The sequence below is a fragment of the Sciurus vulgaris genome, assembly GCF_902686455.1.
Source record: "Sciurus vulgaris genome assembly, chromosome: 13".
Classification (NCBI taxonomy): domain Eukaryota; kingdom Metazoa; phylum Chordata; class Mammalia; order Rodentia; family Sciuridae; genus Sciurus; species Sciurus vulgaris.
The window spans coordinates 17,893,475-17,920,058 of NC_136474.1; the positions used below are offsets into that span (position 1 = coordinate 17,893,475).

Here is a 26,584-nt window from a genome sequence, read left to right on the forward strand (position 1 = left end):
AATCGGGGACACCAGGTGGCACGCATTGCCATCTTTTTGATGGCAAACAGCATCCACCCCTGCCTGCCAGAACTAGGCAGTGGCACAATGGCTGCCTCTGTGTAAGTCCTAAGTTCACCTGTAAGCCTAGACCACTACTACGTCCCACTTCTGTCTGCAGTATACTTTGTCCTCATCTTTTGAAGGAGGGAACCAGAGAATGTAACTGCTACTTCAAACCAGAAAGACTGAGGGTACAGAACTGAGGGGTTTCATGTGGCCTGTCTGAAAGGCCCCTTACTCTGAGAATTCGGCTTGGCTACATGGCTCACTGCTCTGAGGTGGAAGCCTATTATCTTTACTCACTTCTTTGAGCAAAAAGAGATAAAACGTGCATACATGCTTTTGCCAATGAGCTGGTTTTGTTGCTCTTAATGAAAGAAAAAGGAGAATAAGGGGACAGGGAGGGGACAAACAGAATGAAAGTGAGAAGCCAAAGTTTAACCACACTGTCTGAGCTGAAATAAATACTTGCTTTTCCTCCTTGGATAGAGGAGGGGAGGATTTATGCAGGAACGTAGAGGTTCTTGGTCGGAGTCAAAACTCAGGACTGGAGCTGGTGACTTGTCTGCACCACACATTCAAATGGCCTTGCAGCTCCACATAAATGAAGATATGGTCTCACAAAGCTGCTGAAGCTGGTCTCAAACTTGTGGTCCACCAGTCTCAGCATTCCCAGTCGCAGAGATTGCACATTTGCATCATCATGCCCTCGATACCATATCCAAGAAATGACTGCCAAACTGAAGGTCAAACATTTACCTGTTTCTAAGAATTTTATAATTTTAGGTCTTACATTCAGATCTTTGCTCCATTTTGAAGTAAAATTTGTAAATGGTGTGAAGCAGGGATCCGACTTCCTCTTGTGCATGTGGATATCCAATTGTCCTAGCACCATTTGTTAGAGATTCTTCCTTTCTCATTGGATGGTTTTTGTTTTTGTGGTACTGGGGATTGAAGCTCTAACACTGAGCCACATCCCCAGCTCCATTAGATGGCTTGGTATTTTTGTCATAAATCAAAACACAGGTGTATAATTTCTAGATTCTCCATTCTGTATCATGGATATTCTTAGGCCAGAACACAGTTCTGATTACTGTAGCTTTATAAGTCTTGAAATTGGGAAGTATCTTTTTACTTTTAAGCCTTTCATTTTTACAAGACTGACAATAGTGTTCCCACTTTCATTTCTGATTCTAATGCCCTTTTTTTCTTGATAAGGCTACCTAATGGTTTGTCAGTTTTGTTGGTATTTTCAAAAACCAACTGTTTTGTTGATTCTATTCCTCATTTTGCTTATTTCTATTCTAATTTTTATTATTTCCATCCTTCTACTAGTTTTGGTTTTAGTTCATACTCATTTTTCTAGTTCCTTAGGTGTGTAGAGCTAGGTTATTGATCTGAGCTACATTTAAAAAAATGTTTTCATCTAAAAATTTCCTTCCAAGCACTGCTTTAAGCTACCTTCATTTTGGGATGTTGTTCACATTTTTTTCACCTCAAAGCATTTTCTAATTTTTCTTATGACCTTCTCTGACCTTTGTCTTAAATGAATACCTCATTTCATTTTCATGAACTTATTTTCTAGTTTATCTTTTTAAAAAAAATGTTTTCATCTAAAAATTTCCTTCCAAGTACTACTTTAGCTACATTCATTTTGGGATGTTATTTACATTTTTATTCACCTCAAAGTATTTTCTAATTTTCCTTATGATTTTCTTTGACCTTTGTTTTAAACGAACATCCTATTTCATTTTCACAAACTTATTTTCTAGTTTATCTTCTTAATGACTTCTAGTTATAGAAGATACTTTGTATGACTTTGACCTTTATTTACTTAGACTTTTTTGTGTGGTCTAACATGTTGCATGTGCACTTGAGAAAAATGTCTACACTGGTGTTGCTGGGTATTTCTATATAGATGTTAGCCTTAACTGTTTAATAGTGCAGCTCAAATATTGTTTCCTTTTTGTCTCCTAATTATTATAAAATTTATAATTGAGTGTTGAAGTCTCCATTAAGCAATCAGTGTAGCTTATTACTGCTATTTTTGTACTTTCAAATGTGATTGTTGTAATCCTGCCCTGCTTCTTTATTCTAATACAAGTCATGAACAGAACTTTCCTTAAAGCCCACAACATCCAGAGAAGGCACTTAGAAGCCTTTGTTGACAGAGCTGAACAAGATGGAGACGTGAGCACTCTCCAAAAGGAGTCATTTCTTCAGCTCTGGACTGCTACTCTTAATGGAAGCATTAGAAATATGTCTTTTTTTAATGTGTTGCCTCTTTCCTATTGCCACCTAGTTATTACGAATCTGTGAATTTGAGACATTTGGTGAACAAGGAATCAAATGATGGGAAGAGCAGAGTGCTGACATTTCCCGTCCTGAACCATCCTCTGGCCACAGCAGATCTCTTTGGTCGAGTTACTGAATAGCAGTACTGTTGTTTTCATGTCTATTTTGCCAGGTCGGCCGAATTAGTTTCTCAGCTGTTGGTCAAGCCAACTATGCAGTGATCCTGAGGATACCAGGTCCCTTAGATAGCTGGTTGGCCACACAAGCTTAGGGCACTTAACAGATTGTGCGACCTGACAAGAAACACATTTGTTTCTCTTCCTTAACTGTCTAAAGCTGCCCTGGTGGGAGGACAGAATGTCTTTGGGTCTACAAGGACGCATTCAATATGAGGGCAAACACATCAGGAGACAAACAGGGAAGCAGGTCAAATGTTAGGCCCCTTTCAGGCCAGACATCTCTCTGAGGAGCTGTTCTCCAACTTGACAAAATTAAAAAAACAAAAACTTTTCTTCTCACCTGTCAGGGCAATGATTTGGGAAGTAAAAATGAGGGAACTACTGTTAAAATGAACTAAACAGATAATTCCCAGTTTTTTTTTTTTTTTTTTTTTTTTTGTATACTAATCCCTTTGGTTGATCTTAGAAGTATGATTTTGCCTTTATAATTGTTTGGCAAAATTGACTGAATATTTCTCTAAAATATTCACGTGAAAGTAAATAAAAAAGACTAGACTGTGAATAAAAAGAGAGAATGGATATGAAGAAAAACTGAATTAGGAATTCTAAGTTCACTGAAAATAAATTTTGGTCAACAAAGATCAAAATAGTATTCTTAGTTCTGAGTACTAAGAACAAATTAATTTAGTAAATTCGGAAACAGAAACTGGTGAATGGGGAGCTTACAGTAATACTTTTATACTTAATGAATCATCCAAAAAGAACTTACAGCATCTAAGAAGTTCATATTTCCCTTTGATAACTAACTTTGACAAAGATTTCTAAGTGTTTAATAATTAATCAAGAATTGTTTTATGTGTTTGGGACATCATTAAAAAAAAGACCACAAAAATTCCTGCCCTCATGGGTTTTTTAAAAATCATTAAGGTGGGCAAAAAAATTAACGTTGCTAGGTTTACTAGGTGAGGCACCCATCTATTGGAAGAAGACCACAACTTGGTAAGATGAGCCAGGCAGGCAGAAGGGAAGATTCATGATGAGAACAGAGACCATGACCTCTAACTGTGATGTGTTATATGTAAAAGGGACAGAAGATAAGGCCCAAGTGCCCAGTCGTGGGACTTCTATTACCTGGTCACCTGGATGACTTTAGTTCCATCTGGCGGGGGTGTGGTACCTAATCCTGAACTTAACACCAAACCCAATCATGATCCTAAAATATTCTACTTGAAAGGGAACAGAGAAGAAGACAATTTTAAATGTCTTAAGAAAGTGTTTAAGTAAAACCCAAGAGTTTAAACAATGGAAGACCTTCTTTATATTACCAAGGGTTATAGGGAACAAACATGATATTTTGCTTCTCACGGACTGTAGCACTAACCACCAATCTCCCTGTTGTTTGCTTCTCTTCGTGTGTAACCGTATATTGCAAATGCATTTCCCTAGCAAGGCTGCTGGCCACTCAGTTAGTGTCACTGATCAATGATGTTCCACTTCTAAAATTCTAGGATTCTAATTTTCCAAACCTGAACATCCTTCTGTGAAAGAATATTGATTCAAACATCCTTCAGTATCAGAGTAGAAAGATCAGGTATTCTGGGTCATGAGGTATGTGCCAGTCTGGTTCATAAGAGGAGGATATCTTACTGAAGTAACAGAATAGAGGGAATGATAAACAGAATGGAAGGTGGTAAACAAGCAGTATCTTTAAAACTGACAATTTAGTATGCAAAGACATTAAAAATCAGTAGGAAAAAGGTGATCTAACGAAATGGTATGCAGAATATTGCCTATTCATTCAAAAGGAAAAAAATTTGTAGATTCTTACATCAAATGACACCAATAGAGATATGGGGTATATACAGATCTTTGTGCCCAGTGTAATAATGTTTTCATACACCAGTACAGTGATGGATATAGTGGCAGTGTTGGCAATCTGAACAGAGAAAGCTGGATCAGCAGCTTGCTTCCATTTTAGTCTCATTAGAGAATGGCTTCATCATGGACATCTAATGGAGCACACCGTGGGGGTGCCAGCAGCTGTGATTTTCTCTCACAATTCAGAACAACAAAGGGGGTGCCTTTAATCTCATTTCCTAATTGGAATTTACAATAACTAGGTCACAGCAAGAGCCCAAGTTTCAATAGGAATACAAGTTTTATCCAATGAAGTACTGGGCAGCACTGAGGAATCCTTGTGATCTGTTCACTGAGGAGAGATCACTCTCATTTTGGGGTATATAAAGACAAATTTTAAGTAGATATAGCATTGTAGTGCTTTCAAGTTAGCAAACAAGGCCCAATTAGATTAATCTCCACAAACTGAGGGCCCTACTAAGTCAGAAGTTCTGTTTCAGGTAATGAAGTGGGAAATAAATTTCTCTTATAAAGAAAACCTTCTGCTGTTTCATGTACAGCTGAGATACTACTATGGACCTACAACAGCTGCATTCTTAAAATAGTTTTCATTCCACAAGTTGAGGCTTGCTGGGTTGTTCTCATTTTGTTAGTTGTTGAGTCCACGACGGTATACCCCAAAACTGGAATTTCAGGCAGAGGCTTCTATTGAAGACAATGGTTTCCATTGTGGAAAAGAGCCTGGTTTAGCTAATAGTTGTTTTTCTTCACATGCCACTCTTCCTGATTGGGAGAATTCCTTGTATGACTTGTGGGAAACAGAGCATATACCATATCAATTCTTACTATACCTTTTTTTTTTGGTAATGGGGATCGAACCCAGGGCTTCACACATGCTAGGCAAGCACACCATCACCATGTTACATCCCCAGCACTTCAGTATACTTTGAGATATAGAAGTAACCAGTCTATTGCACTGACCTACAGAATTCCATCCACCAAGTTACCTTTCCCTTCCCTACTGTGAACCCTTTCAAACTTCATTGGCTAAATCAAGGGGCCCCTACCTCCATCAGAACTGGCCAGATGTTGACTTGGGCACTTGTATTCAATATAGCCACAAACATTTGAGTCTTTTCCCTCCCCAGACATTCCCCCAAGTACTCAGGTGATTCCTAATGGCTTCCAGACCCCCCTTGGAGACAAGGAAACCTTACTCCTTAAAGAAGTTGTGCTTGTGGTATATAGCTCTGTGAAGGCAGGGGCTTTATGTCATTCAGCAAGAAATAGTTCCTCTGAGCTGTGTGGTGGCTGCTCACCATTCAACCAATATCAACCAACCACCACTAACAACAAAAAAGCCTCTTCCAACACTTAGAGTTCCTCTAAAACACTGTTATCAGGTGATGCCATCTATTTCATTATCTGGAAAGGATGACTTTTGTATGAATTCTCTTGTCCTCTTTGACTCAATCCAGTAGTCTTCTGAAGAGGCTGGTGTCCTCTGGCTGACTTACACTTGGTTTACACACCTGTATTCTGCCTTCCTAACAGTGACAGCTAACCTAGATATAGAAACAAGTGTATCAAAACATGCAAGAGGTTCAATAGAATAAAAGCTTAATATCTGTTCAAAATATTTTTCATCAGTAAAGGTGTGGAAGAGAACTTATATCCACCAATGTGTTCAACCATGCTGGCCTTTCTTACCTTGGGCTATGCCACATTAAGGGATGGCACCACAGGCTGACCCAGAAATCATATTCATTTTATTTTTACAGGGCCTTGGAGGCTGCTCAGGAAATTCTTTGATTTGTAAATCTGGGTGTGGCATATCCACAGGCATCCACACTCCAGCAGCCTGTCACAAATCCCTCTTAAGTGAAAGGGAATTTAGACTAGTTATGCACCTTAAAGAAAAATGAAACCGTTACTGGTGAACAGATTAACAGACTGTGTGATGCATGAACTATCTAAAAGGGTATGACTTCATTCAAAAGGATTTCCTATCGTCCTCTGAAAAAACAGAAGTCTGTGTGAATTCTTAGATATATCTAAGGGTTGCCTTTTAGATAAGTCTTCCTACATTGATATTCATATGGTTTCTTTTTTGTGTGAACTGCTATAAAGGTTCACTTATGTTGCTATTAGTATACATGTGTGAATGTACTTCCAATTGAATTTCCTAAATACCCTGTTGTCAAATCAGTCTTTTTGTCAGAAATATTTTCTACAGTTATCAATAGAGTTTCCTTCCTCCCTGAATTCTCTGATACAGAGTTGACTTATACACTTTCCCATATTCATTCCATTCATAAGATTTCTCTGCACTGTGAATTCTCTGATGTATTCTGAGGTTTGATTTCTGGCCAAATGTTTTCCCACATTTATTACACTGAAAGGGTTTCTCCCCTGTATGAATTCTCTGATGATCACTAAGGATTGCCTTCCGTACAAACTTTTTCCCACACTCATTACATTTAAAAGGTTTCTCCCCAGTGTGAATTCTCTGATGCACTCGGAGGGTTGATGTCCGGGCAAAAGTTTTCCCACACTCATTACATTTGAATGGTCTCTCTCCTGTGTGAGTTTTCTGGTGTTGAATGAGATGGTCTTTGCGCCAGAAGGATTTTTCACATTCATCACATTGATATGTTTTCTCCCCACTATGAGTTCTTTGATGTATTCTGAGGTTAGATTTCTGGCCAAAAGTTTTTCCACATTCGTTACACTGAAAGGATTTCTCCCCTGTGTGAATTCTGTGATGATCTCTGAGGGTTGACTTCTGTACAAAAGTTTTCCCACACTCACTACATTCATAGGGTTTCTCTCCTGTGTGGATTCTCTGATGTCCCCGGAGGGTTGACTTTTGGACAAACGTTTTCCCACATTCATTACACTTATAGGGTTTCTCTGCTGTGTGAATTCTTTGATGTGTACTGAGGTGGGACTTCTGGGAGAAAGTTTTTCCACATTCATTACATTCAAATGGTTTCTCTCCTGTGTGAGTTCTCTGATGCTGAACGAGATGTCCTTTCTGACAAAAGGATTTCCCACATTCATTACATCTGTAGGGTTTTATGTCAGAGTGAGTTCTCTGCCGTATTTTGCAGGTTAATGTCTGACAGGACCTCTTATTTTCATATTCAAAGGATTTATCCCCAGTTTGTGTTCTGCCATTAGATATCAATGGATTCTCTTTTGTGACAGTTCTCAGGGACTGAGTGAGGCATGACTGCTTGCTGAAATCACTTCCATGTGCGTTAGGTTCATGATGTGTCACAGTCGTGTTAGATTTACTGTATTCCCCCAGGGCTGACTTCCCAAAGGAAGATTTTCCACACTGGTGAAGACAAGAGCGTTTCTCCACTGTGTTAATTCTTCTGTGGTCAAAAGGAGTTATCTTATGAAGGTTTTTCCTTCTTTCATCACCTTTACAGGATTTTTCTTCTGTGTGAGAACCCTTACATGTAACAAAGTCAGTCTTATGACAGATTTTTCCAATTTTATTACCTTCAAAATCTTGCTCCAATGTTTGAAACTCCTTATGCTCAAGAGTTTCCTTATAACTAAGGGCTTGTGTGTTTTTACTGTATTCATTAAAGTTCTTTCCAGTATGACTTCTGCCAAACTTAATTTTGAAAGGCAAATTCTCACATACATTATGGCAATCTGCTTTCTTTGTTGAACAGTTTCTATTATTTTGGATAAATTTAGAAATATTTTGAAAATTCACTCCCCATGATTCACATCTGCAAGACAGTTCTGTTGAACAAATTGGAGCTGTGTGCAGATTAAATGGTTTTCCCCCAAATTTCCCTTTCTCTCTAGTCAATGTTTTATTTTTTATGAATATTATCGGCTGCAAGTATTTGTCTTTGATTTTCTTGCTCCTCTTGATCAAGTCATTGACTTCGTAATTTTCTAAAACGAGAAAAATTGAAAACATCTTATGAACTGTACACTTCTTAGGAGTAGGGTTTATGCACAGGTCTGTTTCATTACATCGAGTTCTCAAAACCGAATAATTCAAAATATGTGCATCCAACTCTCTTTTTTGGGAGGGATACCGGGGATTGAACTCAGGGGCACTCAGCCACTGAGCCACATCCCCAGCTATATCTTGTATTTTATTTAGAGACAGGGTCTCACTGAGTTGCTTAGCGCCTCACTGTTGCTGAGGCTGGCTTTGAACTTGAGATCCTCCTGCCTCAGCCAACCGAGCTGCTGGGATTACAGGCATGTGCCACCACGCCTGGCCCAACTCTCCTTTTAAAAATAACATGAATATGGAGCAAATGGGAGAGGAAACTGACAAAGAATACTATTTGACATGTAGTAAATGAGTACTTACTAAAAAAAAAAGGAAATAGAAATTAGTTTTACAGGCATGGTTATGTTAGGCCTCAGATAAAGTGGATAATAGGATGAATACGACAAAGACTATGAACTTCAGTACAGTAACAAATAGTGGGACAAAATATACATGAAATAATATGGAAAAAGCTTAGTTTGGGAAGGCTAGGTCCAGATATATCCATATTATACTGGACTACATTGTTTATATTCTTCCAATCAGATATCACTCATTTCCATCAACTTTTCAATACTAAATGTATAACAGCACCAATTTCCACATGATCATAAAGAAGATTTTAGCTCAGGTTCTAACCTATCTTACTGTTATGATTCACAGAAATACAAGCAAATATTGTATAAACTGATTAAAAGAAAATTCATTCTTGTAACTTAATTAGATTCACAGTTCCATCTGGTTGTCATCTTTTATTAATTTTATCAGAATGCGACAATAAGTGAACTTGATTACCATCCTGAGTTTCCACATTTCAATGTGACACAGGGGTTCAATTTTAAATGAGGAATCAAGGAAGGACTTATTGTAAATATGACATTTAAGAAAGGTCCACATTTTTTTTATGTATTCTAGATGACTGTACTTGATCATTTATATTGCAAAATATGTAACCTGTCACTTCTCTTTCACCCCTTCAAACTAAGTGTTATTATAGTTGAGACTGGAATTTCCCCCTAAGGTTCATGTGTTGAAGGCTTACTTGCCAATGGAGCAATGTTCAGAGAGGGGTTTTTGGGAAGTGATTAGATCATAAATACTCTGACCTCATCAGGGGATTAACCTACTGAGAGTTGAATGGCCTACTGGGAGGTGGTGGAAACTGTAGGCAGTAGGGTATGGTTGTAGAAAGTAGGTCACTAGGATATGCCCTAGAAGGGTAGTTCTCCTCCCCAGCCCATTCCACTCCCTGATCTCCTTCTCAGTTGCCATCAGGTGAACAGCTCTACTTCTGCCAGACTCTTTAACCATGATGTTCTGCCTCACCTCAGGTCCACAGCAATGTAGTCTGTCAACAATGGATGGAAACCTTTGAAACTGAGCCAAAATAAATCTGTCTTTAAGTGGTTCATGTCAGGTGTTTGGGTTTTAGCAACAAAAGGCTAACATGACATGGAATAATATATAAGTACATGAAGATTTCATGTGTAACATAATGCAGTGATATATACATATTGATAATTTTTGGATTTTTTTGGCTTAATCTTTATAATCATTGCACAAAATTTCACGTGGCTACATAATTCTTCCTTAAAGAATTCAGCAATTTTTCCAATATATGGCTGGTGAGTCAAATTTTATCAAATATAAACAACATTCCCATTAATATTGTTATATGTACTAGAAAATACAATTATACCTTTTATAGGGTGTAGCGAGAACAAAGAGCTTGCTTGCTTAAAATGTATGCAAAACATTACTAGACGGGGTGGCATACACCTGATTTCACAATAGTTTTACAAGGTTATACTTCTAGTTCATGAATACTTATCTCTCATAATTCATATCCCCACCAGAACTTGGTATTGCCAGATTGGTTAATCTTACCACATATCTCTTATTTCACTTTGCATAATATAAAAACTAATGTGAGAAATTTTCAGATTTACTGGCCCTTTAAAAAGTGCCTGTTCAGAGTCTTTTGCCCAGTTTTCAATGGTGTTGTCTACCTTTTCCCACACTGACTTATGGAAGTTCTTCACATTTTCAGGAAGCTTACTCTGTCTAGGTTACTTTCACTGTATTCCAATTCTGCTATTATGTGGTCTTTTGCCCTCTTAAAGGTTATCTTCTATGAACAAGGTTTTAAATTTTAATGGAGTCAGATTTATTAATCATTTCCCTTTGGTTGTTTTTACAAGTTTGATCTTTTTCCACAAAGTTCTGTGATACAAAAGTGTTCACGTGTACACTGACCATCTGGAGTCTAACTACCACACACAGTTCTGTCTGGTAAGTGATCAGCAACTCACCTGGGTCATTCTGGTTTGAAATCTCCTCCTCTGAGAACCAAGGTGCTTCTCCTTGCTCTAACTTGAGGATCACCTCTGGCTTGAAAATGCAGTACCCTATGAATAGGGAATAATTGAGGGCTTAGGCCAGATATATGACCATTCTGGCTTCCAAAAGTGGAAGAAGGTACAGCTTCAGGAACAGCATCCTGAAGGTGCTCATGTGAATTCATCATTGGGAGCTGACAACACAATCTCTGTGGTACCTTTAACAGTTTAGTTACTTTGGACTGTTGAATGAAAATCCTAAATAATATGGAACTTTACAGGTGTTCACACATGCCGGCAAGTAAAAAGGAAGTGCCTTCTCCATGGAGTGGCAAGGGCAAGTGCTCACCCATGGAGACAAGGTGGCTGTAGTTCTCCAGCATCACGTCTCTGTACAGGGTCCTCTGAGCAGGGCCCATGTGTTGCCACTCCTCCTGGCTGAGTTCCACAGTCACATCCCTGAATGACAGTGATGCCTGGAACAGTACATTTTGGTTAATCAGTAAGGTCCAGAATTAGAACTAGACAAAAAAAATACTCATGGAAATGATTCCTATTATGTTTAAATATAAAGAGGTTAAAATGATTATTAAAAAAATCTATTATGGATCTGATATTATCTTATTCTTTGAAGTTACTCAATTAGTAAAAATGTAACAATTCATATGTATATATTTTTGAATTATAAACAAGAACTACCAATAGATGTTAGCAACTTTTGTTTCTTTTTATGGCCAGAAAATGTAAAAAAAAAAAAAAAAAAACCTTCCTACCACTTTATTACAACTCCTGTAGGCTTCTATGGACATAATCCAAACATTTTGGCCTGTGAGTCAAATCTGGCTCATTGATTTTAAAATAAACCTTAATTAGAACTCAGCCAAACCTATGCACGTTTCATTGCCCATGGCTCCTTGTGTTGAAACAGCATTGCTGAGAAATACCATCAGAGACCTTGCAATTGTCAACAGGAAAAAATTATTACCTGACACTTTACAGGAACAATCTGCTAACCTCTGCACCAAAAAATCTGACTTAAGGAAAAATTGTTAACACAAAAATAACAAAGAAAACATATTAAATAAAAAAAAAATGTAGATTGAAATTAAAAGGGTATTAAAAAAAAAACTACCACGTAATTGTTAGTCAAAAGAAAGTTGACATGGTTATATTAGTATCAAGAAAAGTAGATTTTTAAGGTAAGAAAGCATGATAAAAGCTGATACGTAACAACTTAGAATGATAAAATGATCCTCTCAGCAAAATATATAACAAATATAAACAAGTATGTACTGGAAAATAGAAATTTCAAATGCAAACATTTCTCATTCACGAAGTATGTAACTGTGAACTCAACTCTTCACCTAGGTTTATTGTAACCTCAAAATGAATATTCATAGTTATCTTGTGGGTCACTTTGGTCATCTGTAGAATGACACAAAATTTGAGTTGCCCCAGCTGAGGTTGAATAAAATGATGTTCTTTTGGTTTTAGTTCTGATACTATAAACAAGTAAGCTATTCTCAGTTTATTTAGTTCCACCTTTTTTGTATTTTTGTGCTTTTCCTCAATGAATTCACTTTTGAAAAATGGCCTCTGCTAAGGTTTGGAGATAAAGTATCCCTCAAAAGCTCCTGGTAATGCAATAATATTTAGGTGAAATGATGTGATTACGAAAGTTGTAAACCTAATCAGTCTACCCTAGTTTGAATGGACTGACTAGGTGGTAAAGGTAGGCAAGGGGGTCATGACTGGAGGAAATGGGTCACTGGGGGAATGGGGACATCTTCCCTGTGGACCATACTTCAACCTCTCTGCTTCCTGGCTGCCATGAATGGAAGTGCTCCTCTACCACATCCTTCTACCATGATGTTCAGCCTCACTTTGGGCCCAGAGCAAAGGGGTTGGCTGGCCATGAACTAAATCTCTGGAACTGAGAGTCAAACTTTTTCTCCTCTGAGAGGTTCTTATTGGATATTTTGGTCACAGTAACACAAAGCTGCCTAATACAGCCTACTTGTGTAATAGTGAAATACTGTCTAGTGTTCTTAAGTGTATGGAAGGTTAGGACATGCAAGGTGGAGAAAACATTTAAGCTAGATAAGCTTTGTTCAGACATTAGCTATGGTGTTCTATTGGCTGTTAGCCCAATGTTTGTGAATCAACAATATTATTAAATAAAATATCTTTAAACAGACACATGACAAGATTACATATTGACTGGTTTATGAAAATATGACCAGAGGTTTGCAGGAACGAAACCCTGTATTTCCTCTCTGAGTCATGGTTCAGTATTTACTAATTCAGTATTCACAGTGACTTTATAGAACATTGCTACTGAGGATAATGGGAAGTTGCTTGTATATAAACAAAAGTTGATAAAAATGATAAAAAGACCATTAGTGATTTTAATACAACTCTTCCAGTAACTCACAGAAAAGCAGATCGAAAAAACAGGGGTATTGGAGTTAGCAAATTATAGTCCAAAAGCCAAATCTAGCCCACTGTATCTGTTTCTTTTTGGAAATCAAGAAAAACACCACCATCACCACTTGTTTTTGTAAATAAAATTTTATCGGAACACAGACATATTCACATATTTTGCTTATTCAAAAAAAACAAAATAGAAAATATGTCTCAATGAAATAGGAAAAAAACAAAAAAACAAAAAACCCTGCCACCAACAGGCTTTGGCTTTGAACCTTAGAGATGTAGCAATATGAAAACTAACATTTTTACAAGAATAAAGCTGGGAAAATGGACGATCAATGGGAACCTATGGGGAGAATCAGGACCTGCTTGTGTGCTTTCTGAAACAGATAACATTAGACTCCACATAAGACAATAGGAAGATAAAACTCAAATGTGTGAAATCTATAGGAGCCACACAGATTGGAGGATTTCCAACTTGCTGTTTCAAAGGAAAAATCAAACAGGAAATTTAAAAATACATTGAAAACACTGAAAATGCAATCAAATAAAAATTCACCAAAACTCATGGGATGAAGCTAAAGCAGTGCTAAAAAAAAAAAATCACAGCTGTAGCATCTACTTAAAAGAAGATCTCAAATCAATACTTTAAATGTTTTGAACTAATGGAAGAACAGTACTACTAACCTACCAAAAATAAAAAGGACAATGAGAGGATACAACAAATATCAACACATTTGATAATCCCAATGAGATGTACATATTCCTTAGAAACACGCAAAGTACAAAAATTGACCCAGAAAGAACATCTGAATAAGGTCTGAGGATGTAGACCAGTGGAAGAGAACTTACCTAGTACATGCAAAGCCTGGGTTTCATCTCCAGTATTACACACAAAACCAAATAAATTAAATAAAAATAAATAAATCTGGATAGACCTTTCAGTAATTAAAATTCTCCCAAAAAGAAAGCCTGAAACCAAATGGTTTCACTGGTAAATCTACCAAATAGTTAAAGAATGGATTATAACCTTCTCTAATTCTTCCATAAATAGAAGAAAAGGAAACACATCCTAATTCAATCCATTCAGTTATCTTCAACCAAACTCGGACAAAGAAATCTATAGATCAATATTCCTTTTGATTATAGGTGCAAATGACCTTCAATATAATACCAGCATAATAAAAAGGAAGACAAATGTTCCCCTGTGTATGATGGCTTAACTTGTCTGTGTGTGGTAACTTCATGATGGGGAAGTGATTTATATGCAGTAGAAATTATATTTTAGTATAAAACAGACTATGTTAGATGATTTTGCCCAAGGTATGAATGTCCTCAGTATGATTAAAGCAGGTTAGGGTAAGCTTAGGTTAGTGTATTAAGTGCAATTTGGACTTATGATATTTTCAATTTATGACAGGGTTATTGGGATATACCCATGGTAAGTGCAGGAACATCACTGTACTCCGTAAGTACAATTTACTGCATAATTGCGATGTGACTTGCCATAAGAAAATCAATGCAATATGTCACATTGAGAGACTAAAGGATGTACAGCAGATGATAAACTAGCATTTGACAAAATTCAACATACTTTCATGATATAAAGCAAACAACACAGTAGGAACAGAAGGGAACTTGCTCAACAAAATAAAAAACATTTTTAAAAAACCGATACTAACACCAAACATGAGGATAAAAGACAGGAAGGTTTCCTCTAAAGCTCAGGAACAAGACAGGAAGGCTGCTTTAATCATTTCTATTCAGTGTACTAGAAGATCTAGCCATGTTAAATAAGTAAGAAAGGAAGAAAAGAGCCATCCAAATTAGAAAAAAATTAAATCTATTCACACATCACATGATTTAATATAGATAACATTGCAGAATCCACAAATATAGTATATTCAGTAAAGTTGCAGGATACAAAATGAACACATAAAAATCATTTGCATCTCTTACTGGCAATAAACAATTGAAAAAATTAAGAAAACAATTCTATTTACAATATGGTAAAATACTAGAAAATAAATTTAATCAAGAAGATACCTGGGAGATCGAAGATGGCAGACTAGAGGGAGGGTGAGTTTCTTGTTGCTCCATAACTCAGGTTTCAAGCAGAGGATATCTGTTTCTTCATTGCTCACTGTCTGGCGCCTACCATCTGCCATTGGCCTGCCGCTTGCCTGTCCATCGCCTGCCTTTCACCTACCCATCACCCATTACCCGAGGTTCACCTCCCGATTGTCCGACAGCAGTCAGCAGACTGATCACAGACCACAAGTGGAGCACCAGCTGCCTGCTGTTGCCTGGAAGTTCACTGTCACAGTACCTGCAGCTTTGGTTACATGTGGCTGCCGCCATTTTGAGACAGCAGCTGGGACTTGTAGTTACGACTCCTGGTTGGACTCACTGAGTCCCATCTCCAGGATCCCTCAGCCCGACCCATCACTCCCAGATTCCGGGGCCCTCACATCAACTGACTGTTCCCCGGTACCAGGACCCCCAGACCGACTGCCTGTGCCCTACCACCAGGACCCCCAGTCCAACTGATTGCACCCTGCTTCCAGGATCCCAATGAGACTGACAATATCCCACCTCCAGGACCCTGGCCCAACTGACTGCACCCCGCCTCCAGGACCTCCAGCTGACCACGCCCACACTCTGAGCTGCAGCTCCCCATTTGCCAACACATTTGGAAGCTAGAGTGGCCATCTTGGATAATTCTGGAAGCTGTATCTCCCATCTTTAGGTGGGGCAAATTCCATCCTGAGACATCTGCTGGAGACTTGAAGCTCATTGTCAGGTACCTCTGACATCAGGCTACTGAAGACTGGGAGGTTTGAATACTATATGACTATTAGAGTGTAGGTTTTCTTTTTTCTCCTTATTGAACAATTTTAAGTTTTTATTTCTTTACTTTTCTCGTTCTCTTTTCCTTTTGTTTACCTGTTCCCTCAGAGTCTCTTTCTTCCTTTTCTCAAGCTAACACCCCACTTCTTTTGATTACACTCTCACACTTTCTATGATCTAGAAATTCTAAATATTCTTTTCTCATCCCATTAACAGCTACATCCTACACCCCTCCTCATCCTCTTGGTCCTCCATTAGAAACTGTAGACCTTATTGCAAATTTCTCTGTTATACTGAAGACAATAATTGAACTCATTCTGTTAATTATGACAATATTGTTAATGTCCTCATAGGGGCTATTTGGTTCGGGTTGCATACTGTCTGAACTGGGCACTGCTAATATTGATCTCCCCCTTAAAGAAAAGGTTTTGGAAACCTATAGGGAGGAAACTGCAATACCCCAGATCTGCACTACTAGAGGGGAAGATACATGAACAACGTGAAAAAACAAGAGAAGAAAAACAAACAAATCTAGATTCTATATTAATAAAATCCAGTGACAGTATGATAGAAGAAATGTTAGAAAAGGACTTCAGATTATACATGACTAAAATGATTCATGAAGCAAAGGATAGATGAGAGAGCAAATGCAGGCAATGAATGATCATACCAATAAGCAGTTGAAAGAGCAACTGCAGGAAGCAAAAGATCATTTCAACAAAGAAAGATTCTAAAAAAAAAAAAAAAAAAAAAAAAAGGAAATCCTTGAAATGAAGCAAACAATAAACCAAATAAAACACTCAATGGAAAGCATCACCAACAGACTAGACCACATGGAAGACAGAAAATGAAGACAAAATATTTAATATTGAAAATAAAGTTGCCCAAACAGAGAAGATGGTAAGAAATCATGAACAGAATCTCCAAGAACTATGGGACATCATGAAAAGACCAAAACTTAAGTATCGGGATTGAGGAAGGCACAGAGATACAAACCAAAGGAATAAACAACCGATTAAATGAATAATATCAGAAAATTTCCCAAACCTGAAGAATGAAATGGAAAATCAAATACAAGAGGCTTACAGAAAACCAAATGCACAAAATCACAACAGATTCACACCAAGGCACATTATAATGAAAATGCCTAACATCCAAAATAAAGATAGGATTTTGAAGACTGAGAGAGAAAAGCATCAGATTGCATATGGGGGAAAACCAATACGTATATCACCACATTTCTCAGTCCAGACTCTAAAAGCTAGAAGGGACTGGAACAACATATTTCAAGCTCTGAAAGAACATGGTTGCCAACCAAGAATCCTTTACCCAGCAAAACTAACCTTCAGATTTGAAGACAAAATAAAATCCTTCCATGATAAACAAAAGTTAAAAGAACGTACAAATAGAAAGCCTGCACTACAGAATATTCTCAACAAAATATTCTATGAGGAGGAAATGAAAAACAACAATGGAGGTCAGCAAAGGGAGGAACTACCTTAAAGGAAAATCCATTCAAAGGAGAAACCAAGCAAAGTTCAAAACCAAAAATAAGCCCAAATGACTGGGAATACAAATCATATCTCAATAATAACCCTGAATGTTAATCGTCTAAACTCATCAATCAAAAGACATAGACTGGCACAATGAATTAAAAAGAAAAGACCCAACAATATGCTGCCTTCAAGAGACTCAGCTCATAGAAAAAGACATCCACAGACTAAAGGTGAAAGGATGGGTAAAAACCTACCATGCACATGGACTCAGTAAAAAAGCGGGGGTTTCCATCCTTATATCAGATAAAGTGGACTTCAAGCCAAAGTTAGTCAGAAGGGACAAAGAATGACATTTCATACTGCTTAAAGGAACCAATAAATCAGGAAGACATAACGATTGTAAATATTTATGCCCCAAACAATGGTGCATCCGTGTACATCAAACAAATCCATCTCAATTCCAGGAATCAAATAGACCACAACACAATTAATTCTGGGTGACTTTAATACATCACTGTCACCACCGGATAGAGCTTCCAAACAAAAAAACCATAAAACTCAATAACACAATGAGTAACTTAGACTGAACAGACATATATAGAATATGCCATCCATCAATGAGTGAATATGCTTTCTTCTCAGCAGCACATGGAACCTTCTCGAAAATAGACCATATGTTATGCCACAAAGCAGCCCTTAGTAAATGCAAAAAAAGAGATACCGCCTTGTGTTCTATCAGATCATAATGGAATGAAATTAGAAATCAATGAAAAAAAAAAAAAAAACAGAAATTACTCCAACACCTGGGGACTAAATAATATGCTACTGAATGAAGCATGGATAACAGAAAACATCAGGGAGGAGATAAAAAAATTCTTAGAGGTAAATGAGAATGATGATACAACATATCAAAATCTCTGGGACACTATGAAAGCAGTACTAAGACAATTCATTGCATGGAGCGCATTCAAGAAAAGAATAAGAAGTCAACAACTAAATGACCTTAACATTACAGCTCAAAGCCTTAGGAAAAAACCAGAACAACACCAAAAGTAGTAGAAGACAGGAAATCATTAAAATCAGAGCTGAAATCAATGAAATTGAAACAAAAGAAACAATTCAAAACATTGACAAAACAAAAAGTTGGTTCTTTGAAAAAGTAAACAGACAAACCCTTAGCAACACTAACAAAGAGAGCAAACTCAAATTACTAAAATTCATAATGAAAAAGGAAATATCACGACAGACACCACTGAAATACAGAACATAATGAGAAACTACTTTGAAAATCTATATTCCTACAAACTACCAAAGACATCGACAAATTTCTAGAGACATATGCTCCTCCCAAACTGAACCAGGAGGACATACACAATTTAAACAGATCAATATCAAGCAATGAAATAGAAGAAGCCATCAAAAGCCTACCAACCAAGAAAAGCCCAGGACCAGACGGATTCTCAGCTGAGTTCTACAAGACCTTCAAAGAAGAACTCATTCCAATACTTCTCAAAGTATTCCAGGAAATAGAAAAGGAGGGAACCCTACCAAACTCATTGATGAAGCTAATATCACCCTCATACCCAAACCAGGAAAAGACATATCAAGGAAAGAAAAATTTAGACCAATATCCTTGATAAATAGAGACAAAAAAATCTTCAACAAAATCCTGGCAAACTGCATCCAGAAACATATTAAGACGATAGTGCACCATGATCAAGTGGGGTTCACCCTGGGAATGAAGGTTGGTTCAACATCTGTAAATCAATAAATGTAATAATCCATCATGTCAATAGACTTAAGGATAAGAATCATATGGTTATTTCAACTGACACACAAAAAGCATTTGACAAAATACAACACTCCTTCATGCTCAACACACTAGAAAAATTAGGGATAGTAGGAACGTACCTGAACATTGTAAAGGCTATTTATGCTAAGCCCAGGGCCAACATCATTCTTAATGGAGAAAAACTGAAACCATTCCCTTTAAAAACGGGAACAAGACAGGGATGTCCTCTTTCACCACTTCTATTCAACATGGTACTTGAAATACTAGCCAGAGCAATTAGTCACACTAAACAAATTAAAGGGATACGAATAGGAAAAGAGGAACTCAAGCTGTCACTATTTGCTGATGACATGATCTCTATTTAGAGGATCCAAAAAACTCCACCAGAAAACTTCTAGACCTCATAAATGAATTCAGCAAAATAGCAGGATATAAAATCAACACAGATAAATCTAAAGCATTTTTATACATAAGCGATGAAACAACTGAAAGGGAAATGAGGAAAACAAATCCATTCGCATTAGCCTCAAAAAAAAAAAAAAAAAAAAAAAACAAAAACTTGGGCATCAATCTAACCAAAGAGGTAAATTGAAGAAGACCTTAGAAGATGGAAAGATCTCCCATGTTCTTGGATAGGCAGAATTAATATTGTCAAAATGGTCATACTTCCAAAGGCGCCATACAGATTCAGTGCAATTCCAATTAAAATCTCAGTGACATTTTTCATAGAAACAGAAAAAGCAATCATGAAATTCATCTGGAAGAACAGAAGACCCAGAATAGGCAAAGCAATCCTGGGCAGAAGAGTGATGCAAGAGGTATCACTATACCAGACCTTAAACTCTACTACAGAGCAATAGTAACAAAAATGGCATGGTATTAGCACCAAAATGGACAGGTAGACCAATGGTACAGGATAGAAGACACAGAGACATACCCACATAAGTACAGTTATCTCATACTAGACAAAAGTGCCAAAAACTTAACAATGGAGAAAAGACAGCCTCTTCAACAAACGGTGCTGGCAAAACTGAATTCCAAACGCAGTAAAATGAAATTAAACCCCCATCTCTCACCCTGTAAAAAACTCAACTTGACATGGGTCAAGGATCTAGGAATTAGACCTGAGACCCTTCACCAAACAGAAGAAAAAGTAGGACTGAATCTCCATCACATTGGCTTAGGACCAGACTTCCTTAACACAAACCCCATAGCGCAAGAAATAAAAGCAAGAATCAATAAATGGTATAGATTCAAACTAAAAAGTTTTTTTCTCAGCACAGGAAACAATAATGTGAAAAGAGAGCCTACTCTTTTGTGGGAGAAAAATCTTTTCCACACACACTTCAGACAGAGCACTCATCTCCAAAGTTTATAAAGAACTTCCAAAACTTTCCATCCAAAATACAAAGAACCCAATAAATATGGGATAAGGGCAGACACTTCACAGAAGAAGATATACAGGTGATCAACAAATATATGAAAAAGTGCTCATCATCCCTAGTAATTAGAGAAATGCAAATTAAAACCACCCCAAGATTTCATCTAACTCCAATCAGAATGGCTATTATCAAGAACACAAGCAATAATAAGTGTTGGCGTGGATGTGGGGAAAAAGGCACACTCATACTGTGGGCTGGCAGGGAGCCAAAGGGCGTGCTTAGTATGCCTGGAGAAAAACAGGAAGCTATTACAATTGGCTACATGTATGCTTGAGCTTGTGATTGCTTGACCTTTAACAGGATTGGGTGGACATATCTGATAGAAATTGCTTATGCATGAGACTGCTTATATATAGAGGGTGTTATCCGAATAAAAAAAAAGAAGCTCTTCATGACAATCTGAGGTGTATGTGTCTTTATGTCTCGCTGGACGGTGACACGTACATTGCTGGTGGAGTTGCAAATTGGTGCAGCCACTCTGGAAAGCAGTATGGAGAGTCTCAGAAAGCTTGGAATGGATCCACCATTCGACCCAGCTATCCCACTCCTCAGTTTATACCCAAAGGACTTAAGATCAGCATACTTCAGTGATGCAGCCACATAAATGTTCATAGCAGCTCAATTCACAATAGCTAGATTGTGGAACCAACCTAGATGCCCTTCAATTGACAAATGGATAAAGAAACCATGGTATATATATATATATATACACACACAATGGAATATTACTCAGCCATAAAGAAGAATAAAATTATGGCATTTGCTGGTAAATGGATGAAGTTGGAAAATATCATGCTAAGTGAAATAGGCCAAGCCCAAAAAACCAAAGGCTGAATGTTTTCTCTGATAAGTGCATGACAATATATAATGAGGGGGCATGGTGGGGGGGAAGAGAAGAATGAAGGAACTTTGGACGGTGTAGAGGAAAATGGGGTGGGAGGGGGTGGAGGAAAGAAAGTGAGTAGAATGGAACAGTATTACCCTATATATATGTAAGATTACATGAATGGTGTCAATCTACATTGTGTACAACCATAGAAATGAAAAGTAGTGCCCCATTTGTGTACAATGAATCAAAATGCAATCTGTAAAAATAAAAAATATTTTAATTAAAAAAATAATTGAGGGCTTTGATAATTTTAGTTGAAACCCAATCAGATTTGGGATGTTCTTCCCATGAATTTATGAGCTTTGTTCCTTTTGAGCAAAGCAAGCATGATTTATCTTGGAACCATAATTTTTGTTCATTTAGTTATCTCCACCCTGCTCCACAAATTACCTAAGTCCAGAGACACAATTAACAATATTTTCAAAGATAGTAATTGTATGTGTTATAAGAACAAGCATGGTGAACCTGTTAGGAGGAACAGTACAGTGATCTGTTTTTCTTAAATATACCCCAGTTATTTGTGTTCATTTACCATTTGTCCCCACAACAGGGAGTGTATCTTCAAGGCTTGAATAATGTACATTGTTTTCTGCAGGGATGGGACTCTCCATGAATTAACCAGCTACTTCTTGTCTCTACTGTCTCAGGTTCAGGATGTCTGTTTAAGGAGCCAAAAACAAGATAGAGAAAACAGAAGGCAGAGATTGGGGTGGGAGTCAGACAGGGAAAGCTGACTGGAACCACATATCTCAAATAAGGTCTGGTGCAGAGAAGGAGAAAGTTGCAGTACGAGTAAATAATATAAATTTGATTTATCTCTGAGTAATGTTAAGAAAAGGCAAACAAAAGTCTGAGAAAGGGGCATCAGGAGTTTCAGTGTGAGGTTTTGCCTCTTCCTCAGGAATGTCTGGGAAATCACTAATGTGGAGTCAGGTGGGCCCTGTAAGAACAGACTGATAAAGGCATTATTGGGGGGCATTTTAAATTGCTGAACTGAACCCAGGAAGAGTGCCCTTCTAACTTGGCTGTAGTGGGGGTAGTTAGAATGACATTAGATAGGCCTTTCCACTTTCCTTATGGGAAGCTATGGGTTATGGAAAGGAAAAGTAGACTAAGTCCCCCACAGAAATAGACAGAGGGACCTCTAAATATTGTGGCTGGGGAAGATGTGTGTGAGCATATTTCCAGAAAGCATCCCTAAAGTGAGTTAGAAAGGGTTTTAAGATATCAGGTAGGACACTAGGTAAATGAGGTTGAATGGTAGGTGGTATAATTTCAAAAGGGCTGATCATGAGAGGCTTTTTTGACAAAGCTCAGATTTGGATGGTCAGGAAAGAAACTTCATTCAATGTAAATGAGTGTCTATGGATAACTTAGCTAAAAAAAAAAAAAAAAGATACATGACTTATGCATGAACACTAGAAAACATTTTTGAAAGGAATTAAAGACCTAATAAATGAAAGGGCAGTCTATGCGCATGATTGGAAGATTTATATTAAGATGGCAATTTTCCTATGAGAGATTTACAATGAAATCTGTATCAATATCCCAAAGGCCATTTTGCAGAAATGCCAATCCTCAGATTCACATAATTTTCGAGGAACCCTAAATAGTCAAAACAATCTTGAGGAAAAAAAAAACAAAAACAAAAACTGGAGGATTTGTATTTTCTTAGTAATTAAGACAGCCTGATACTGGCATAAACACAGCCACATGGCTCCATTCTGTAGAACTGAGAACCAAGAAATAAACTCAGATATCGATCATTTTAAAAGGGAAAAAGAGCCTCATAAAGAATTAATATAGTTCCTGGAAAAGGATGTTATCATAGAAGGAGCCTGACACCCTCTCTCTGTCACACACATACCTGTCTTCTATACATGCCCAGTGCCCTTCCACCAAGAGACCCTGAACAGAGTCACACAGATGCAGTATCCATGATCTTGGGCTTGTAGAACTGGGAGCCCAAACACATCTCTTTATAAATTACCCAGTGTCAGGTATTTTGTTACAGCAACAAAAGCAACAGACAAAGGCATTTCATAGACTGCTCTTAAAAGGTTAAGAAACTCCATGCTCTGTAACAGCCAAAGTCCCACCCATTCTTTAGGGCTGACATCATTCTTTTCACCTCTCCCCCTTTGACTGAGCCTACACCATGTATCTGTCCTTTCTCTGACAAACTGTCAGTCTCAACTTGTTTTAGTTACCTGAAAAACTGTGTTAACAAAATCCCCACTTTGGTCCAACACACTCTCCTAACAGTAAGGGAAAAGGAGAAGCAATATACTGCATTACCTCAGGGCTGTTATTGGGAAGATTTTTTACTGTCACTTACATGAAGACCAACAAAGACACTTTTCTCCATTTCACTGTTTAGATTCCACAAGGATTCAGTGTGGCTTAAGTCTCTCCTAAAGAGAAATCTTTAAACAAATATTGTCAGCCCAATTCTGTGCCATGGGTATCCGAAAAGTCAGAATGAAACTGCCAGCTGCACTTTGGAAAATCTGCATTAGAGGATCTGCATCTTTACATGCAAATTCTGCTGTGTTTTCACTGACTTCTATATTGTATCTGAGAGATCCTGATCCATTCTTATTTTTACTTTTCCATATCAATTTCATTTATTTTTTGATGGACCTTTATTTTTTCACTTATTTATATGTAGTGCTGAGATTTGAATCCAGTGCCTCACATGCTAAGCAAGCGATCTACCACTGAGCCACAACTCCAGCCCACTTTTCCATATTAATTGACAGACCCTTAAATACCTAGAAATTCAGAAGAAAAAGGCTGATTAAAAACTCACCTGAGATATGTTCGTTTTGTGTTGCTCTTGGAAGAGAGTTGAGAAATGAGAAGGAAACGCTGGGGGTAAGGAGACAGTCATGAGACGTCTGGTCAGGCTCATAAGCACCCGCCTAAGTCTCCTTACACTAGCGGGGGACAAAAGTTCCCCGGAACCTTGAGAATGGGTAGGAAGCCCTGCACGGACAACCCCTGCTGCGCCAGACTAATGCGATGGCGGGGACGCACCCTCACTTTCACTGGGTGACTGTCAATTATTCTCCCTGTTAATTTATTCAGAATGCGTCTTCTTTTCGCAAGGGCTGAGAGTCAAAGCAAAACCCACAGTGCTATTGTGCTGACGTCACTTGTGCCAATGGAAGAACAATAGAAAACAGGGAAAAACAGATGCTTAAAGGGAGAATGGTTGAAATTTTTTGTTCCAATTTAGTGCAGTTTTTCCAAAGTGCTTCTGAGAAGCGCCCTGTGGCGGCGACTCTGGAGCGGGCCGCGCTGTGCCGCTCCCGGCTCTGTCCTAGGTGCCCGCGCGGGTCAGCACCTCGGGCGGACGCTCTGCAAGGCCTCAGAGCCAGAGGCAGCATCCGTTTCTGGCTCAACGCGTGGGAGCCGGGGGACGCCTAGGTCTAGGGCTACCGGGGTGGACGGGGCGAGGGTCTCGGAACCCGCGGGAGCCGCCTGTAGAACGGCCCTCGCCGCGCTCACCTTCCACGCCGCGGGCCGCGGCGTCTGCCGGCCCGCAGTCCGGGATGGCTTCTGGATGCGGAGACATCCCGCCGCGGCCCCCAGGTGAGAGGAGGAAGGCCCGGCCAGGCTTGCTCCGCTCGGGGCTCCGCCCCTGCACACAAGCACGTGGCCCCACGCGGCTCCAAAAGCCTCGCTGAGGCCCTGGCTTCCGACGCTCTGCCGCGCAGAAACTGCGGAAGTGGGGCAGCCCGTGCTGTCTGCGCACGCGCGGAAGGAGCCGCGCGCCCGCCCCCAGCGAGCTGCCCGGCGCCCCACTGGGACTACACTTCCCATAAGGCCTCAGGTCAGGCGCCATGCTTCGTGTCTTTATTTTCCTTTTGGAAGGTTTAGGTGGGAATAGCCTGTTATAGACAGTGTGTCTTGATACCAGAAATCCAGGTTCTGCCCGGAGGCCCAGAGGTTACACAGAATTTTTGTTCTAATGGCACATACAGCATGTAGTCCTTGATCTGATCTTAGCTGTAGAAAACAGGAGCTAGAGAATCTATTTGGAAATGATGGGGGAAATTGGTGTATGCACTGGATATTAAAAATATTGAGGAACGTTGCCATGACTTGTTCATTGGGATCACGTAGGTAATTTAACACATTAAAGAACTGCATGTTTTAAGTGTTTTGTGTTCTATTACACATTTGTGATTTCCTTTAATAAAATAATTGGAAAAGGCAAAAAAGTAAAAATATTAAAAGACTTGCTACCTTTAGGCCTGGGAATGTAATTCAGTGGTAATGTATGTGTTTAGCAAGTCTAAGATCCTGGGTTTCATCTCAGACACTTCCAAAGAAGAATTAGAAAAATTACACCTATAGAATATGGGTATTCTCATTTTGCTATTTTTTATTTTTTGTTTGAAAATTTTTTATTATAAAGGGAAAAACATGGACCACTATATCAGTGTGCCTTTGAACTTAGAGCTGCCAAAAGAAAACAAATATAGTTTTTGTTAGTAAAGCTGTAAAATGTAACAAATTCTAGAAAATGAATTTTCTAGAATTTTTATTTTTATACAATATCTATGATCATCAAGTAACCCCACTGATATTACATCATACCTGAAAGTACACAAAATCCTTCAAAAAATTATGTAAATTATGCATATCCTGGAGAGAAACTTGCCTAAATCTTATATGTACACACTTCTCAAATTAGAAACAATGTTAGAAACCTCTGGACATATTTTATGACATTCTTTTTACTAATATACATATGTGTATGTGCACAGTTTTCATCACTGATACTTTGACAGGTGATTTTATTTGGCAATGATAAACATGAATGAGTTTTGATTAGCAAAAAAAGGCAATTATTTTTAAGCTAGTGTAATTTATGTGAATCAAGGTATACAATTTTAGTGTTGATACTAATAAAACTTTAATAAATGCTT

The 26,584-nt window shown here is 38.2% G+C and overlaps 1 protein-coding gene across 1 annotated transcript; it reads right to left on the minus strand.

Moving 5' to 3' along the window:
• Positions 1-3,438: 3,438 nt before the first annotated feature.
• Positions 3,439-25,494, minus strand: ZNF510 (zinc finger protein 510; the record flags this gene model as incomplete). The annotated part of the gene is made up of 5 exons (XM_079108376.1): positions 3,439-8,297; positions 10,719-10,814; positions 11,095-11,221; positions 24,457-24,515; positions 25,158-25,494. The coding sequence occupies 5 exons, from the start codon at positions 25,492-25,494 to the stop codon at positions 6,613-6,615; spliced, it is 2,304 nt and encodes a 767-aa protein (XP_078964502.1). The 3' UTR covers positions 3,439-6,612.
• Positions 25,495-26,584: the final 1,090 nt, after the last annotated feature.